A 19,663-nucleotide genomic window follows, 5' to 3' on the forward strand; every position below is an offset into this window, starting at 1 on the left:
GCCAGCCGAGAGACCTAAAAAAAACCCCTCCCATCTATAGAGTAGGAACCGAAGCTGGAAGCAGGGACATAATGGAAATAGAGAACATCGTGAATATATTAAAGCATTCAGCTGTACAGCTTTAAATGGGAGGAGTGTCAGGGTAATGATGATTTAAAGCTGACCAGCCGCTGTAAGACTGTGGACCAGGATGAGTTAGCAAGGTTATTGCCACTTTAAAACTGAGGATGAGTCAGCAGGGTTATTGCCGCTTTAAGAAGATGTCTATATAAGGGAGGCCATGAGAGGGCGTCTCTCTCTCTCCTCGTGTATCACTCTCCTTTTGTGTTCTATCTGCATTGTAGCTCTCTGTGTAGAGTTGAAGATTGCTTGCTTGCCTGTTATGTGCCTACCACGTGTGTGTATGTATATAGAAGTCTTGTATATAAACCACTGTTTGTAAGACAAACTTCTGTGTCCTGTATTTTGCTCCTGGGTTGTCTCAACATAGTAGTCATGCTGTAAACACTCTGGCACAGATTTAACCCTAATCAAATTTAGCACATTGTATAAAAGCATCTCGATGTGCTAAGATTATTGTGTGACTAGGGTTACAGTCTGCTCAGGAATAAAATAGTTTTTAATGTTTCCATAACCAGGCCAGGATGTGATAATGATCAGAATGGAAGATGAGAGAGAATAGATGAAGTTGGATAGAAATGTAATAAGGCCTTTCAATACTGAGTTATTGATTATTAACCTGCTGTAGACCAGTAAAATGTCAAGAAATATCTGGCGATTCTTTGATCATAACTTTCACTCTTTTTCGTAACTTGGAAGGAGAACTTTCCCTCTGTTTTCCTTTCTTAGTGTTGCCTGTGTGTGGCTTTTTTCCTTATAACAGAATCAGGTTATTTTGGAGGAGATCCTTCTGGCCCTAAGAAAATCGGTGACTTTGAAAGAGTTGGAACTGGAAAACTGTGGCTTAAAATGGTAAGCAAAGATGCTTGACCTACAGCTTCGTAGAAATTTAAGAAATAAAATGCTAATTGCGGTAAAATGTGGACGCTTTCTGACAATTGAATTTGCCTTAGAGTAGCCGACTAGGAGATCCAATAATTTAAAGCAAACTGCAGAAGAAACACTGCAGTTATTCAGAGGTGAGTAAACTATCTTGGAAAATAACCAAACAAAAGAACTCCAACCCACAAAAACAAAACAAAACAATTTAATGAAAGAGAATGAATCATTGCTATTAGTAATGGTAGCAGTAAAATGTGTATACTGGCCGAGTCCCAATGATTCTGGGTAGTTCAACAAATTTTATATGTTTTAAAACTACTACTTTTACACATAGCTACATTATAATTTTGGAGAAACCAGAATACTGTATTTTCAGATAGTCGTGTTGTGCACAAATGCAGCATTGAAAAACTCAAGCTCTTATGTAGGCTTAGAAGGACATACTTATATGGTTCCTGGTTGACTTTAGCTGTTTTTCTTTGCTGTTGTTAGTTGCAAAGTTGTGTCTGACCCACTGTAACCCCATGGACAACGTTCCTCCAGGCCTTCCTGTCCTCTACCATCCTCCAGAGTCCATTTAAGCTCACGCTGACTGCTTCAGTGACTCCATCCAGCCACCTCGTTCTCTGTCGTCCCGTTCTTCTTTTGCCCTCATTCGTTCCCAGCATTAGGCTCTTCTCCAGGGAGTCCTTCCTTTTCATTAGGTAGCCAAAGTATTTGAGTTTCACCTTCAGGATCTGGCCTTCTAAAGAGCAGTCAGGGTTGATCTCCACTGTTTTTCTAGGTTACATTTATACATTAATCAGAAGCCAAATAAGAAATCAGTCCTATCCAACTGGACTGTGGTCGACAATTCTGCTCAACCTTCTTGTGACCACAAATTCTCCTTCCACATTTCCATTGAGTGTACACCAAACCACAGGCTGTCCCTCAATCTCAAAGCTAGAAGGGAAGTCAGGGATTATCCTCAAAGTTATAATTTATGCATGATTCTACATTTAGTCTCCTTTCGTCCCTTTCTCTTCAACCCAGGCTGGATTTCATAAATGTTTTGATATACTTTGGAAGCACAGAATGAAAGGAAAACCCATTAAATCCTGAACTGTTGTCAAACAATTGAATTCAGAGGACTATGTCCCACTCCATGGTGCTTGAGTTGTGTTGTGAAAAATATGTCATGGATAAGACACAGCACCTCAAAGGAGGGAGCAAACTCCAGACAGCTACAAATATTTGCTCACAGCCTTGTTATATCTCTCTGCATGGATCCTTTGTTATTGTGTGAAATTGTCTTTTGTAGTGACTTTGCGCAGCAGATGGCCCTTGTCCTTCAAGAATATCCAGATTCTGCATTAAACAGTCTTAATCTCTCTAGAAACCTCCTGGAGGACCGAGGTAGGATACTCCTAATGTCTCAGCAAATGCTTTGAAGTAAAATTTCCCATAATCTGGCCATAAAAAATGGATTGGATTCATCATTACTGTCCAGCTTTTCAACTGTCGTATGATTAAAATGGTATGACAGAAATGGATCTGAATTTGCTGGTGGGATTATATAGCCAGGGCTATGGTGCCATCTTCGTCCACACATTGGAGGGTGCCCACCATGGAGGAGCCTGTGAAGAGTTGGTATTATGGTTAACATGTTGATCAGATCTAGGGAGATCCAGGTTCAAGCCCACATTTAGACATGGAAAGCTATTGGGAGAAATAGAATAGAACAGAACAGAACAGAACAGAATAGAATAGAATTCTTTATTGACCAACTATGATTGGACACACAAGGAATTTGTCTTGGTGCATATGCTATCAATGTACATAAAAGAAAGGTTACATTCAAGAATCATAAGGTACAACACTTAATGATAATCATAGGGAACAAATAAGCAATCAGAAAACAATATCGATATTAATCATAAGGATACCAGCAACAAGGTTACAGTCATACATTTATAAGTGGAAGGAGAAGGGTGATGGGAACAATGAGAAGATTAACAGTAATAATAATGCAGACTTAATGAATAGTTTAACAGTGTTGAGGGAATTATTTGTTTAGCAGAGTGATGGCGTTCAGGAAAAAACTATTCTCGTGTCTAGTTGTTCTGCTGTATAGTGTCGTTTTGAGGGTAGGAGTTGAAACAGTTTATGTCCAGGATGTGAGGGGTTTGTAAATATTTTCACAGCCCTCTTTTTGACTCGTGTAGTATACAGGTCCTCAATGGAAGGCAGGTTGGTAGCCATTGTTTTTTCTGCCATTCTAATGATCCTCTGAAGTCTGTGTCTGCCTTCTTGGGTTGCAGAACCAAACTAGACAGTTGTAGAGGTGCAGATGACAGACTCAATAATTCCTCATGTAGAACTGTATCTGTAATTTAAGCCAATTATGGCAGAACCTCAGATGGGTGTATGCATCTGTATGAATTTGCTCATAAATCCTTCACAATAGAAACCTGTCATACCGTATAAACGGACAACTACTGGTATAAATGGTGGGTTACACCATCTCTATGACTTGTCTATGGTTGACTTACTCTGCCTACAGGTATAATTGCTCTAAGCCAGACCTTCGAGCAAAGGAACAAGGGTTTCCAGTCCTTGAATTTCGCAAGGACTTCTGTGACTCAGAAAGGTAAATCCCATCCTGGTTCTTCTCTACAAAACTTCTAATGATGATTGTCTGAGATCCACAAACTCTTATTTCATTGGATCACTATTGCTGTCCTACCGTGAGATCGATCACTATGATTGGCGGTCTGGAGCCTTTTAGTTGCATAAACTGTAGCTTGTTCAGCTTACATCTAAATCCGACACTGTGCACATTCCTTCCCCAAGATTTTCTCTAAAATTGTTTCTTTGAAAGGAAGAAGTTCTGAAGGAAATTCTGTCATGTAATTTGAACTAGGCCTGGAGAATTTCTCTCCCCAGATGTATTCTTAACGTTATATTTTTGACTGTGTCTCGTTAGGAATGATGGCCTTATGTCAATCTTTCATCAACAATGGACAATTCAGAACCAGCCTATCCCACCTGGACCTCTCTGGAAATCCAGGAAGTTTGTTGGCTGAAGGTGGAAATGTAAGTGTGAATGACTTATGGCAGGGGTCAGCAACCTGCGGCTCTGGAGCCGCATGCGGCTCTTTCATCCCTGTGCTGCGGCTCCCTGTTGCTCAAAATATGCACCACAACCGCCAATGTGCGACACCTGCCAGCATGCAATTTATTGAGCTTTTCAACCCCCAGTAGGCCAACTTTTTTTTTTATTTGAATTTATATCCCACCCTTCTCCAAAGACTCAGGGCGGCTTACATTGTGTAAGGCAATAGTCCCATCCTATTTGTATATTTATATACAAAGTCAACTTATTGCCCCCCCAACAATCTGGGTCCTCATTTTACCTACCTTATAAAGGATGGAAGGCTGAGTCAACCTTGGGCCTGGTGGGACTCCAGCCTGCAGTAATTGTAATTGCAGGCAGCTGTGTGTTAATAACAGGCTGCATTAGCAGCCTGAGCCACTTCCCAGCCCTATGGGAAGGCCCTATGGATTTATCCATTTAACTATGGATAAATCCAAGAAAAGAAAAGTTTCAGAAGAAAACAGAACATTTAATTCAACTACATATGCTAGTTTTGTGGGCGCTCAGGAAATAGTCAGGCACGGGAAGGGTTTTGTGGCTCCTGGTGTTTTCTTTTCTTTGGGAAATGGGTCCAAATGAATGGTTAAGATTGCTGACCCCTGTATGGGAGCAGTTTAACAAATAACCCTGCCTTCTTCACTCCTTAAAACAGAGAGAAACAGATAATCCCAGTTCCCAGGTGAGTTTTGTTAAATGTGTTAAGTGAGTTTTGCCCCATTTTACAACTTTTCTTGCCACATTTGTTAAGTGAATCACTGCGATTGTTAAACTAGTAACACCGTTGTGAAGTGAATCTGGCTTTCCTATTGGCTTTGCTTGTCAGAAGGTCACAAAAGGGGATCACGTGACCCTGGGACCAGAGGTGAAATCTACTTACCTTTCCTACCGATTGGAAAGTGCACGCACCAAGCACGGACCCTCTGCACATGTGCAAACCCTTCTGTGCATGCGGAGAGGGTAAAAAAACAGGTTACTTCCTGGTTTCAACAACAACCAGGCAGGTGGGCAGAGCCTCGCACCACCATCACTACCGGTTCTCCAAACCACCGGCCGCCATTGCTACCGGTTCGCTCGAACCGGGAGCATTTCACCCCTGCCGGGGACACTGCCACCGCCATAAATGTGAACCTTTTGTCAGGCATCTGAATGTAAATCACATGACCCTGGGGATGCTACAATGGTCATAAGTGGGAAAAATGGTCGTAAGTCACTTTTTTTCAGCGCCCTTGTAGCTAAGCAAACTGTTGTAAGGCGAGGATAACTTGCAGTAAGGATTAGATGGGACATGAAATCTGTGTGATGAAAAGATAAATTAAGTCTATGTTATGTGGTGATTTGCTTTGTTGGTGGCAGTTAAATAACCGATACACTTTTGTCTTGGTTATAGCCAAAGGCTTTGCAATTCAAGCGTACGAAAGGAGTGTTAAGATGCAGAAGCATTTCAGTTTAATTGCTCTCAAACCAATAAAAGTAGATTTCAAAACATAAAACCATTTCACATACTCATATCCTTTGCAGTCAACTGTATCCCACAAGAGAAAAATTGCTCAATTTTCTGGCTATTTCAGCAAACTTTGCAACTAGCTCGGTGACTACATAGTTTTCACCCATCAGAGGTTTTATGACTATCAGTATCTGAGGAGCCGTTTTAATTGTTGACAAAATGTTCCTTGTAGAATTGACACATAATTGGTGGAAGAGTAAATAAGGCAAAATATTTGCAGTTTCCCCCAATGAAAGAGATATAACATTCACGGTTCACTGATTTTGCTTGTACTCCAGAAACAATTTCCCTACTAATTAAATAGAATTGTGGTGAGAAATATAACTGGTATGGATTTTTAAGTGTTATATTTGAATCTGAATTTGGATCATGAGTCGTTTGATCAATGCTGTGATATTTTTAATATTGTTCCACCAGCTACCTTCCCGTTTACCTAGGTAAGTAAGATAGTGGCTTGAAAGTCTGCACTTTTTTTGTGTGACACAATCCAGTCCGTATTTAGTTCACTCCTTACAAGTAAAGGGGAATATTCTAGTGAACTAAGATCATGTTCTGACCTAGGCTCCCTTTAAAAAGCAGGAAGCAGGAATTGGTCCCTGCAAAACCTCTTTTATTTACACGACTGTGAATTGCTTTCATTCACAGTCAACAAGGTTTGTTCAAACAGTTTTTCAAAGGCATATTTCTTAACACAGAACTTATCTCGCTTGGAAGGCTGCCACGTAACTTGTTTCCAAACGCAGAGTAAGGCAAAACTTGGCACAGAGTCTCTTAGAGTCATGAACAGAACTTTCCACTCTTGAAACTACCAAACGAACGAATTGTTTCCTGCAAAAGCCCCCTCCCTGTTCGCTCCTCTTTTGTTTCCCATGGGAGGGGTCAATCACCTCCAACGTGTGGCTTTACTCCTGAGTCGCCCCTGCTTTCTGTGTTATTCTTGTCTTCTGGCAGCTCTGTGCATGCGCACACTGGGAACGGGCTCCAGCTGTTCCTCTGCCTCACTACTGTCTATCTCCCTCTCTGACACAGAGCCCTCCTCCGAGCTTTCCCCAGCCCCCAGGACTGGCCCATGTTCCTCCCCAACCTCCTCACTGTCTGACTCTGCTGCCAGCTCCGCTGGTGGGCCACAACATATCATTTTTAATGGCTGAAGAATCGAGAAGTAAGATAATGATCAGATCACTCATCGTAGTGAAGTCAGGGAAGGGTTTGCTTTTTTTAAAAAAAATCTATTTTAAAATATTGTGCTATAGGTTAAATCAGCACCACTGATTTTTAATAGTCACCTGGCCAAAATTCAGCAGAAAAGTTCTTTAAAAGTCAGTCACAAAAATGATTGATGGATGTGTAATGTTGCACCCTTTCTCGAGCTATCCCAACCTTAAAAATCTCTTGGTCTGTAAAGATAGTTCCATGGCGGTCGGAAACATCACTAAAGAAGCTCAATCAGAATTATAATCTCATAAAATCATTTTACTGCAGGACTTTCCGCCTGCTCCATTTCTGAATGCTTCCGAAGTAGGTAAGGTTATCTACAGGTGGTCCTTGACTTGCTTGAACATTTGTTCAGCAACTGTTCGAACTTACAACAGAAATGAAAAAAGTGACTTGCAATCAGTCTTCATGCTTATGTCCATGTAATCAAAATTTGGATTTATTTTTTCTTTTCTTTTCTTTTCTTTTCTTTTCTTTTCTTTGATTTGATTGATTTGATTGATTTATTTTGATTTATTTATTTATTAGTTAGTTAGTTAGTTAGTTAGTTAGTTAGTTAGTTAGTTAGTTAGTTAGAAAATTTATGTTGCCAGCTACTCGCACACGGTGACTCCAGACAGCTTACAAGGATATAAAAACACCATATAAAAGAAATAAAAAGAATAAAAAGAAAAATAATAAAATAGTAAAATAATAATTTTAAAAAACCCCTCCCATTCACCCTTCGGCGACAACACACAATCAATTAAACCACTGAATGGGCTCCATCCCACTCTGAGTTCCCCAGGCCCACTGACAAAACCATGTTTTCAGGGCTGTCTGAAAGAGAGTTAGAGTGGGGACCAGTCTAATCCCTGAGGAGATGATGTTCCAGAGGGAAGGAGCCACCACAGAGAAGGCCCTTCTTCTGGATCCCACCAGATGTATCTCCTTAGGGGACGGGACCCAAAACTTTCCTTGCCTCCCCACTTTAGTGGGGAGTAGATGCTTGGCAACTGGTATGTAGCATCCCGGGATCATGTGATCACCATTTGTGACCTTCCCAGCTGGCTTCCGACAACCATAATCAACGGGGAGAGCCGGATTTGTTTAACGACCACAGGATTCACTTAAGAACTGCAGCAATTTGTTTAACAACAATGGCAAAAAGGGTTGTAAAATTGGCCGTCGCTCACTTAAGAGTTGCCTCGTTTAGGCATGGAAAAATTCTGGCCCTGAATTGTGGTTGTAAGTTGATGTCATGCCCTAAGTCCGTGATGGCGAACCTATGGCACGTATGCCACAGCTGGCATGCAGAGCCCCCTCTGCAGGCACACGAGCCGTCGCCCAGCTCAGTTCTACTGCGCATGCGCATGTGCCTCCCGTTGGCCAGCTGATTTTCAAGATGCGCAGGGGGCGGGGTGCATGCGGGAGATGTGTGCGCATGCGCAGGGGGTGCGTGGGCATGTGAAGGGGTCACATGCACATGTACAGGGGGGTGTCATTGTGCATGCGTGCGGGTGGGGGAACCACGGGGCTACGGTATGCCCCCACTTGGCCCATTTTTGGGCCCAGGAGGCTGCAGGGAGGCCTGTTAGGCCAAAAACGGGTGTGTGTGAGGGGGTCGCGTGCGCATGCATGGGGAGGTTGTGTACGCATGCGCAAGGGAGCATTGCATTATGGGTATCAGCATGCGTGCGCGCTTTCGGCATACGGCGAGAAAAACGTTAGCCGTCACTGCCCTAAGTAGAAGTTCTTGACAAGATAAAAGGTAAAGGTTCCCTCGCACATACGTGCTAGTCGTTCCCGACTCTAGGGGGGTGGTGCTCATCTCCGTTTCAAAGCCGAAGAGCCAGTGCTGTCCGAAGACGTCTCCGTGATCATGTGGCCGGCATGACTCAACACCAAAGGCGCACGGAACGCTGTTACCTTCCCACCAAAGGTGGTCCCTATTTTTTCTACCTGCATTTTTACCTGCTTTCGAAACTGCTAGGTTGGCAGAAGCTGGGACAAGTAACGGGAGCTCACCCCATTACTCCCCGTTACACGGCAGCTCTAGGGATTCGAACCGCTGAGCTGCCAACCTTTCGATCGTCAAGCTCAACGTCCTAGTCCCTGAGCCCTTGTCTTGTTCTTGACAAGAGCACAGCAGCTATTTCTCTTTGCATCTGTTTTCCTCCGTCTCTTTTTTACAGGGCTTGTTTTCCTTCCTGAGCCAGCCAAATGCTTTGGGTCATCTCGATCTCTCTGGGTCAGACTGTGCTCTGGAGATGGTGAGCAACTACCGTAGCAACCATTGTTTCCGATCCTCCTGGAATGTGTGACGTCCTGTCCTTTTCTTCCTGCCTCATTTTGGTGAAGTCCATCATGACTGCAAAGAATGTCATGAGTACCTGTAATGAAAAGGACAGGGAAGCCTCTCGTATGTTAAGCCAGACAGCTGCTCCGTGAGTTGACTTGTTTCTCACCATCTCTCTGGCTATTTTTATTCCTCTTGCCAGCTCTTCGGTGCCTTGGCTGGTGGATGCTGTGTAAACCTGACTCATCTGAATCTCTGCAAGAATGTTTACTCACACAAGTAAGAGCCAGAAATGTTTTGCTGAACTTCTCTGACTGCTGGGGGGGACAGGTTGGTGAAAGGGGTGGGAAGGCTGGGTTCCCCCCTGCACTTGCGCACCCACCTGCTTTGAAATTTACTAGAGGAACGAACACCGTCGGCATTGACACAATCCCCATCTGTCAATTGCAAAAGACAGCTCTATTTGGAGCAGCATACATCGTACAATGATACTTTTAATACCATTGAATGACAACATCTGCCTCTCCCAGATCCTTTGGGAAGGATGCAATAGGTGGATAACTGGGCCAAATCCAGTCTGAACATCTGGCTGGCTGATGAGCCACAGTAAATTTTCCTAAGGACCTGGAATCAAATCACATCTGCATATTGCAAGTCCTTGGGAAGGACTCCGTTGGGGGATAAAAATGTCAGATTCACGCGAAACATCTGGCTAGCTGTGCAAGCAACCATAATAATGAATAATGAACGAATAGTGAATGAATAGTGAATAGTAATAGGCGCCTCATGCAAGCCCACAACATCTGGAGCGCCACTTAAATACTATCAGCATTGACAAAATCCCCAACCGTCAATTACAAAAGGCTGCTTGACTTGTAACAGCTTACATCCTGCAACAAATATTTTTAATACCATGAAACAAGAACACCTGCCTATTCCAGGTCCTTGGTTAAGGACTCGAGTGGTGGATAAAAATGCCAAATCCAGTCTTCACCTCTGACTAACCATGGGGCCATCTGTCATAATGATGATAATAATAATAATGATGTATTAAATGCATATGCCACCCAAGTCCCACCAGCTTTTGGCAATATATAACCGTTAAACCATTCGAAAACAAAGAATGAATGGGGGGGGGGAGACAAAACCAGCATAAGACAAAAGAACAAAGATGGCAAGGAACATAAATCTTAAACAAGCTGGCCTTTCTGTGCTCCCTTACCTATTGCCATTTGGCATAACTCTGAAGCCGCATTTTTCCAGATGACAAAGTACTGGAACCTTAACTGCCAATGAAAGACAGGGATTACCTCAGGGGTGAAATGCTCCCGGTTCGGACCAGATCGCGCGATCCGGTAGCGATCTTGGCTGGTAGTTTTGGAGAACCGGTAGCAATTGCGGTGCGAGGTTCCGCCCACCCGCCTGGCTGTCATTACTTTCTGGTTTTAACCTGGAAGTAATGTGTTTTGCAACCTCTGCGCATGCGCAGGAAAGGTTTTGTGACGTGCGTGGCGCGTGCACTTCCGAACCGGTAAGGAAGGTAAGTAGATTTCACCCCTGGATTACCTTCCCAGGCAAACACAGCCAGATGCAAAAACATACCACAATGGTTCTAGCAGTAATGGGTTCCACTTACCCTCATTACTGGTCTGGAACTGGGAGCGCATGTGTTTGCGCTCTTTGCTTGAGCATGGTGCTTCTGCACATACACAGAACGTTCTACACAAGTGCAGAGCATCTCTGATGATGTCTGGGTGGGTGGGCGGAGCCTCCTACCACTGACACTACCGGTTCACCCAAACCGAGGCGAACCACTAGAAACCCACCACTGGGTTCTAGTTGCAACATTGAGCAACTAGAGTGCAGAGAACAAAGGGGAGAGTTTTTGCAAGGCGAGGCTTATAAGAACCCAAGTCAGCCAATTCTTTAGAGGGGCGGGGACTAGATCACATATGGTTCATCCTTTTGAAGCAGGATGGAGGTTCTTTCCATTTTAAAATTACTTTTGGCTTCCGAGAGCTCTCTCAAGAGTTAAACTGGAGATTAAGCCAAAAATTATTTCAGGAGTTTTTAATCAAACTGGCTCTCTGCTGCATAAAAGCTTTGCCTGGTTCCTGATGCAAGCTGAAGCCCTGATCTTGAGGATGTAATCATTGTACGTGTTTGTAATTTAGATCTTGAGAATAATCTCTGCCAGAATTTGCATTTGCACATTAAATCTTGGGAGGCGCAGAATCATTTGTGTCCTCAAGACACAGCCTACCGTAGCAATATTTCTTCTACGCAGCCTCATGCGACCAACATCTACTTGGTCTTTACTAGCCTTTCCTGCTTCGCAGGGAGCTGTCCAGCAACAGTTGACAAACTGCCTTATTAGTGAGACAAGAAAAAGGGCTATTTTCTCAGCAGATTGTTAAGCTAGAAGCAACTCCGTGCAAGATACCGCAACAGCCACCAGGCTGCAAAATTTTAAAAAGTGATGGATGAATCTATTCATTTTTATTTCCATCCCTTTTTTCCCCCCTCCATTCTTCTGTTGATCTGATTAGAGCATCCGTTGGAGAATTTGTGTTGTGTTTTTAAAACTAAATAGAATAGAATAGAATTCTTTATTGGCCAAGTGTGATTGGACACACAAGGAATTTGTCTTTGGTGCATATGCTGTCAGTGTACATAAAAGAAAAGATAAATGCGCTTATATCCGCAAGCAACAGAGTGCATTTTATATCATACTTTTCCTAATAAATAGAGAGATTTTTTTTAAAAAAAGCCTTTAAATTACTTTCACATCTATTTTAAAACAGTTGAAGCACCCCACAAAATTTAATCCCAGTTTGAAAATAGACAGGATCTGCAAAAATAATGAAATAAATTGTGGTTCAAAAGTGCAAAATGCCTTTCGCTGGAGAAATATTTTATCTTCACGTATTCAGAACTGTTGCGTCCTTCTTTTTAGAATATCAAAAATTTTCATTTCCTTTATGTTGAACTTGGATTCATCTGTGTCAATGTTTCTCATCTTCAGAAACTTTTAAGATACGTGGACTTCGAATTCCCAGAATTCCTAGAATTCCCCAGCCAACCATGTTAAGCTGGGGAATTCTGGGAGTTGAAGTCCCCACATCTTAAAGCTGCTGAGTTTGAGAAACACTGATCTATAGTATGTTCTCTGGTTTGCCATTGCTTTCTTCTTCTTCTTCCTTTCCAACATTACCACTGAATTACTAATCAAATCTGATCTTAACATAACATAACATAACATAACATCAGAGTTTGAAGGGACCTTGGAGGCCTTCTAGTCCAACCCCCTGCCCAGGCAGGAAACCCTACACCATCTCAGTCAGGTGGTTATCCAACATTTTCTTAAAAATTTCCAGTGTTGGAGCATTCACAACTTCTGAAGGCAAGTCGTTCCACTTATTAATTGTTCTAACTGTCAGGAAATTTCTCCTTAGTTCTAAGTTGCTTCTTTCTTTGATCAGTTTCCACCCATTGCTTCTTGTTCTATCTTCAGGTGCTTTGGAGAACAGCCCGACTCCCTCTTCTTTGTGGCAGCCCCTGAGATATTGGAACACAGCTATCATGTCTCCCCTAGTCCTTCTTTTTGTTAAACTAGACATACCCAGTTCCTGCAACCGTTGCTCAGCTTTCTGTGATCAATCAGTCAGTTATGACTTTGTCATATTGTAAATACTTGGGTCCTGTGGCTTCCCAAAATACTGTTCTTGATTGGATAAAGACTGTGGAGTGTAGAAACAGGAAAGGGTTCCTTTAGAGTGTTGTGACCCAGGCCCAAGTAGGTAGTAGGAAACTCAGTCCGTGAAAAAAGCAAACTTACTTTATTTGAACAGCTGAGAATCACTTCATTCCCAGCGTAGTTCAACTAAATTAAAACAAATTCCTCCCAACACAAATTCCTCAGTCCTATCGCAAACCTTGGTCCAATTAGGCCAACTGCCAAAGGCCTTTCTTGGCAAACATTCAGAAGTCACAGAAATAAATGCAAGATGTAGACGAAGAAGACGATGAAGCTACCAAAGTTGTTTTCCGGCAAAGCCCAAATGCCGTTGCTGGTCTGTTTTAAGCTTATGGGAGGGGCCAATCATCTCTTGGCCCTACTCCCGAGTCGTCCTCTTTGCTTGAGCTTCTCTTGCCTTCTGGCAGCTCTTCTCATGTGTGCATTAGGAACAGGCTACTCCTGTTTAGAGGCTCTGGAGTCCACACTCACTTCCCGATGGCCCTGGCCTCACCTCAGCCTCATCGCTGTCTGACTCTGTTGCCAGCTCCACAGGATGCTGGCAGACCACAACATAGAGATGCTATTCTATCTGAACTCATGCTGGATTTGTGGTACTCAATTACTACAGTTTCCTGGAAGAAATGTGATTGTTTTCGAAGAGTTGGCGAGTCCTCACATAAAATTTAGGAGCCAACCTTTTTTTTTTCCCCCTCAGAAAATCCAGAGGTGATCCTTTCGCAATCGACCAATTCTTCAGCCAGGCCTCTGCCCTACAACACGTTTCCCTGTCTGGAACCAAGCTTCCACCAGAGGCTTTAAGGTAAAGTGAAAACTTTGAGCCGAGTCCTCTGAGGGGAGAGACAGAAAGATGAAATATGGCCATGACATGGGACAAAATGCATTAAGGAATGTGTCAACAAGAAAGTTGGCTAATTCATCGCTCATTTCCTTTTTGGTTTTCCTCAGAGCTTTGCTTCAGGCTTTAGCCAACAATACTCAACTGAAGAACCTGCATCTGGACCTCAGCAGCTGTGAGGTAAACTTTGATTTTTTAGGAAGCACATCTGATTGATGGTACAAGAGCCAGTTCCAGAAATTTGAACTGAAGAAGCTGGAAATACACAGGGAACACCATACTACAGTTCCTCCTCTCCCCTTGAGTTTCATCCAGGAGAATAAGGGGAAGTCGTTCTAAATGTCTATGGAGATTCTCACTCAACCAGGTCATGGTTGTCCCAAAGGTGCTTTTTAAAGAGGCAACTGGACTTCCTGGTTTTTCTTTGAAGACATGTCATTCTAAATGGATTTCTTGTCACTGAGAAGACTTTATGCAAATATAATTTTTTTTGCAAAAAAAAATTGCAATACCGATAGCCTTTTTTGCATTTAAACCAAGCCAAACAGAATAGGCTTGTTGAGAAAGATTTTAATTGTTTTAATCAATTTTACTCATGAAAGCAACCTCATCTTTTTTTTTCAGGTTGGTCTGAAAGAAAAGTCTGCCTGCTTTAATGAAAAGCAATTTTTAAAATAAGCTATGTTTGTGCAAGATCTGCAACACTTCATTTGAATCAATTGGGGGAGGGGAGAAAGGCTACTTCTGCTATGAGGAAAAGAGACTAGTTGAATTTGGAAGATCTGCTCCCTGTTTCCCCCAAAATAAGACCGGGTCTTATATTAATTTTTGCTCCAAAAGTTGCATTATGACTTATTTTCTGGTTAGGTCTTATTTAGGGGAAAATACAGTAATAAATGCCTCCATCTGCTGACGATCTTAACTGGGGCTTATTTTTGGGGTAGGGCTTATATTACGAGCATCCTGAAAAATCGTGCTAGGCCTTATTTTCCAGTTCGGTCTTATTTTCGAGGAAACAGGGTATTTGTTCCTAGTTATAATAATTCCATGCACTCTCCATTGTTGGGAGATATCTGTTAATAGATATAAGCTGCTTTCAGCAGCTAGAGAGAAGATATATTGATTCTAGAAGCCTTTAAAGTTTAAATGGAACGTGGTTTTTCGGAATAGTTCAACGTTACTACAACAAAACTATCTGACCCTCACTGCTATGATCTTTATTTCATAGCTGAGATCGGCAGGAGCCCAAGTGATCCAGGATCTCATATCAGATGCCAGTTCAGTCTGTGACTTGAATTTGTCAGACAACGGTAGGTCGATTTGTTCTCTGACAGCCTGTTGAGAATAAGGAGAGGGTGATTTTTCCTACATTTTTCATCCTGACATTAACCCAAGCAGTTGTCGCTGTATCCGCATAGCGGTCAGTACAAGAAGCTCTCTGGCTTTCAATTAGGAAAGTAGATTTTAAAAAAAAATATTTGGGTGCTTTCCAGAGTGCTCATTCAGTTCATAACCAAGTTTGCGGGCACAAATTTCCCAAAGAGAAGCAGGTGGGGTCTTGCTAGGCTCGGGGGCTGGAGTCACAATAGTTTATAGTGTTCTGACCTAGCCCTCCTGAGTCAGTAAAACACACGAGTAGTCCCAAAAACCTGTTTTATTTTAACAGCTGTGACTTCTGTTCATTCACAGATGAGTCCCCAATAGTTGTAAAGAGTCCTTGGGGATAAGGCTGATAATCGCCCACCTTTATCTCCCTTGACACGCTGCCAAAGACCTAATGGACAAAGCCACACGGAGTCCAGAATCAAACAGAGCTTCAGACTTTAAACTGCACAGAATTAACAATGTTGCTTCCTGCAAAGGCCCGCATGCCTTTGCTCCTCTTTTAAGTCTTATGAGAGGGGCCAATCATCTCCAAGCCCTACTTCCGAGTCGTCCCTTTTGTTTTAACTGTTCTTGCTTCCTGGCAGCTCTGCGCATGTGCACGCTGGGAACAAGCTCCCCCTGTTCCTCTGCCTCACTGAGGTCCGACTATGGAGGCTCCGGAAGCAGTACGTACCTCCCAGATGGCCCTTTCTCTGCTTCTGATGCAGAACCCTCGTCCGAGCCTTGCCCAGACTGCAGGACTGGCCCATGTTCCTCCCCAGCCTTCTCACTGTCTGACTCGGCTGCCAGCTTCGCAGGCCGCTGGCGTACCACAACGTATAGCATCTAAGTACTGCTTTGTTTGCAAGACATACCCCTCCCCTTTTTTGTTCAACCTGTGTTATCTTGCTAAGCACTGCTTTTGGTGGAGGTCTTTGTCAATGGATTATCCGCCTCATTTTCCCTCTCAAGGGAGATTCCGCAGGAGTACAATCTGGAAATCCAGTTTCAGTATTCAGTTCAGGTGCTGGATTAGAAACCAGGAGACTATGAGATCTATTCCCCTCTTAGGCGGGGATCCAACTGGGTGACTCTGGACCAATCTCTGAGATGGCTGAGAGAGAATTAGACTAGAATAACAAAATAATAGTTGGAAGCGACTTTGGAGTCTCGTAGTCCAAAGCCCTATTCAAGAAGGAAACCCTATACATGTGATGGTGAATCTACGCCACGCATGCCAGAGGTGGCACGCAGAGCCCTCTCTGTAGGCACATGTGCCAGCAAGCTGGTCTTTGCGGGCGCTAGAGCACCAGCAAATGGCTTGAGAACAGCCAAAAAACAGGCCATTCTTGGGCTGTTTTCCAGCCGTTTTGGAGCCATTTTCAGGCTGTTTCATGGCCCGAAAAACAGCTTGAAAATGTCCTGAAATAGGCCTGAAAAATGGCCTGAAAACAGCCCCCAAAACAGCCAAAAATGACCAAAAACAGACATGCACACACCCAGCTAGCTGGTCTTCGGGTTTCCAGTGCTCTGGCATGCCGGTTTGGGCATCACTGGTTCGCCGTCACTGCCCTATAACATTTCAGATGATTGTCCAACCTCTTCTTAAAAACTTCCAGTCTTGGAGCACCCACAGCTTCTGGAGGCAAGTCGTTCCATCGATTAATTGTTCTGACTGTCAAGAAATTTCTCCTTAGTTCTAGGTTGCTTCTCTCCTTGATTAGTTTCCATCCATTGCTTCTTATCCTGCCCTCAGGTGCTTTGGAGAATAGCTTGACTCCCTCTTCTTTGTGGCTGCCCCTGAGATATTGGAACACTGCTATCATGTCTCCCCTAGTCCCTCTTTTCATCTAACATGACACACCCAGTTCCTGCAACCGTTCTTTGTATGTTTTAATCTCATCGGCTTATTTTCTGGGAATGGGAGGGGAAGGGAAATCTATTTATTTTTAAATGACCATGTCCTTTGTTCCTTCAATGTCTCTGGCTGGCTTCCAAAAAATTCAATAAAAACCTAACAGTAAAATCTCATTTTAAAAACCCCACCCTAAAATACCAATAATAGCCTTGCCATTTTGTGAACAGTCCTTCTCCCATAAAAGCAGTGGCGAAATCTGAACCAGTTTACTACCGGTTCGCTGGCTGTGCATATGCGCTGTGCCTGTGCATGCGCAGTGCATGCCACGCGCCGAATGTGAGGTTCTTGTGCATGCAGTGCACACCAAAAGGAGGCATGGGGTAAGTAGAACAGTGCATATGGGGATGATCAGCTGTGGTGCGTGATCTTTTTTTTTTTTACTTTTAAAAGCATTTTTTACAACTTATTCAGGCGAATAGGTTGTAAAAAATGCTTTTAAAAGTAAAAACAAAAGGCCCTGATGATCGTGCAGCTCAGCTGTGATCATCAGAGCCTTTTTTTTTTAACCTTTTAAAAGCATTTTTTAAAAGAAGTGGCAAACAGGCGACCAGGAGATTGTGGGGGGGCATGGGTGGGGGGGCCAGGGATTTTTGCTACCAGTTTTTCGAACCACCCGCTGCTATTGCTACCGGATTGGGTGATCCGGTCCGAACCGGGAGCATTTCACCCCTGCATAAAAGCCATTGGTGAGAACAAATGCATTGCATGCCCTCAGCATTTCCAGGGTATCCAATGGCTCCAAACATTTACCTCCTCCTGAATTAGACATCTGGGGTTCCTGTCTGAACACCTCTTTCCTGCAGGCTTTGATTCTGACATGGTGACGCTGGTTTTGAGCCTCAACCGAAGCAAATCCATTAAGCATGTGGCATTAGGGAAGAACTTTAACATCCAATCTAGGTAAGCATTCAGCACTCTCTTGGCATAAAAAAAAAAAAAGCAAGCCCAAAATAAGATGGCATCGCTATGCTTTTGGTGAGAGTAGATCCATCCACAGGATAGGCATCAGAATTAAAAATGGTCTGTGGATGATGAGAATTTGAAACAAAGATCTGATGCTCAACTGAACATCTGGTCACATCGCAAAGAAGTCATCTCTATTGCACTCAATTGTCCAGGGTTCTAAAAGCAGAGGAGGGCTTCAAAAATTTTAGCAAGAGGTTCTCTGCCCGGTTGCTGGGTGTGCGTGGCCATGGTGGTTGTGGCCTAGTCAGCCTCCTGCACTATGGGGGGGTGGGTTTGCCCTCCCTGGGCTCAGGAGACTTTTCTCGAGCCTCCAGGAGGGCGAAAACAGCCTCCCCAGGCTCCGGAGGCCCTTCCAGTAGGCCCATTTTTTGCCCTACCTGAGCCTCCGGCATGCACCATGCAGTTACCTGCATCCAAAATGGGCTGTGCGGGGACTCCTGGGAGGGGCGGGGCAGAGTGGGCATGGCCAGCCAGAAGTGGGATTTGGGGGTTCTTCGAACTGCACAGAATCTTAGCTAGAGGTTCTCCCGAACCCCCAGCAGCCCACCCCTGTCTAAAAGTGTAAGTTTTAAAGGCAGAAAGGTTACAGCACTTGAAAGATTAGAACAACTTCAGTTCCTCAACTCCAGGCAGAAGGTGTTTTAGAGCACTTGAAGCTTCTCCATCAGATCAATCTACTGAGGCAATTGGAGACCTCTTACAGGAGATTTAATTCTATGAATTAAAACTCAAGAGTTGTCAAATTCTCTCTTTTTTTTTTATTCCCCTAGAGAGACTCTAGTTGACACCTTGCACCGGATTGTTCAGCTCACTCAGGATGAAGATTGTGTAAGTGAGACTTCAAAACAAGAAAGCTTCATTGTTTATAGTACCTCATCATCTCTGGGGCAAACTTATCAGCATCCCTATTTTTATAAATTCGAAGTTCTTAAAAAGGTCCATGTCTATTTGATAGCAGGCTGGTAATTAAAATATAATCTGCTTTCAAAGTTTGAATCACAGACTAGATCAGTGGTGGGTTCCCCCTGGTTCGGACCGGTTCAGTAAAACTGGCGGGAGGCTTCGCCCACTGACCCAGACGTCATCATAGGTGATCTGCGCATGTGCAGAAGCTTCTGCACATGCAGGATGTGAACCGGTAGTAAAAGTAAGTAGAACCCACCCTGGACAAGATCAATTGTATACAATGCGCTAAACCAGGGGTGTCAAACTCGCATTGTCACGGAGGCATCATGTAACATATCATGACTTTTCCCACTTCATTATACCGGGCATGGGCGTGGCCAGTGCATGATGCATCCAGGCCGCGGGCCGTGAGTTTGACAGTCCTATGCTAGACTAAGCTAAAATGAGATTGGGTAATGTACTGTATTTTTCAGAGTGTAAGATGCACTCCCATCCCCCAAAAGAGGGTGGAAATGTTAGTGTGTCTTATACACCGAATACAGCCATTTTTGGTCTCCTGAAGCCCCACCCCGCTCAGCCCGTTTTTCACAAAAACAGGGTGCACAGAAGGTTTGGGAGGCCTGCAGAGTGCTCCTGGGGGGCCGGGGAGGGCAAAAACTTTTTTTATTTATTTATCTCTTCGAAATCTTGGTACTGGTGTGTCTTAGAGTCCAAAAAATACGGTACTTCCTCTTCTTCTGGAAAAGACAGCCATTGTCTCTGTATGTGTAGCGGCGTG

The 19,663-nt window shown here is 43.6% G+C and overlaps 1 protein-coding gene across 1 annotated transcript in view; it reads left to right on the forward strand.

Annotated features, from left to right (window-relative positions):
* Nucleotides 1-19,663, forward strand: part of CARMIL2 (capping protein regulator and myosin 1 linker 2) — a 105,425-nt gene that overhangs the window by 28,988 nt on the left and 56,774 nt on the right. The window contains exons 10-20 of the mRNA XM_058155413.1: nt 884-972; nt 2,303-2,397; nt 3,545-3,631; nt 3,968-4,077; nt 9,032-9,109; nt 9,338-9,414; nt 13,590-13,694; nt 13,841-13,910; nt 14,959-15,040; nt 17,817-17,913; nt 18,750-18,811. Of these exons, the coding sequence (XP_058011396.1) occupies nt 884-972; nt 2,303-2,397; nt 3,545-3,631; nt 3,968-4,077; nt 9,032-9,109; nt 9,338-9,414; nt 13,590-13,694; nt 13,841-13,910; nt 14,959-15,040; nt 17,817-17,913; nt 18,750-18,811 (952 nt within the window). The remainder of the gene's footprint in view (nt 1-883; nt 973-2,302; nt 2,398-3,544; nt 3,632-3,967; nt 4,078-9,031; nt 9,110-9,337; nt 9,415-13,589; nt 13,695-13,840; nt 13,911-14,958; nt 15,041-17,816; nt 17,914-18,749; nt 18,812-19,663) is intronic.

The sequence above is a fragment of the Ahaetulla prasina genome, chromosome 12, assembly GCF_028640845.1.
Source record: "Ahaetulla prasina isolate Xishuangbanna chromosome 12, ASM2864084v1, whole genome shotgun sequence".
In the NCBI taxonomy this organism is placed as follows: Eukaryota; Metazoa; Chordata; class Lepidosauria; order Squamata; family Colubridae; genus Ahaetulla; species Ahaetulla prasina.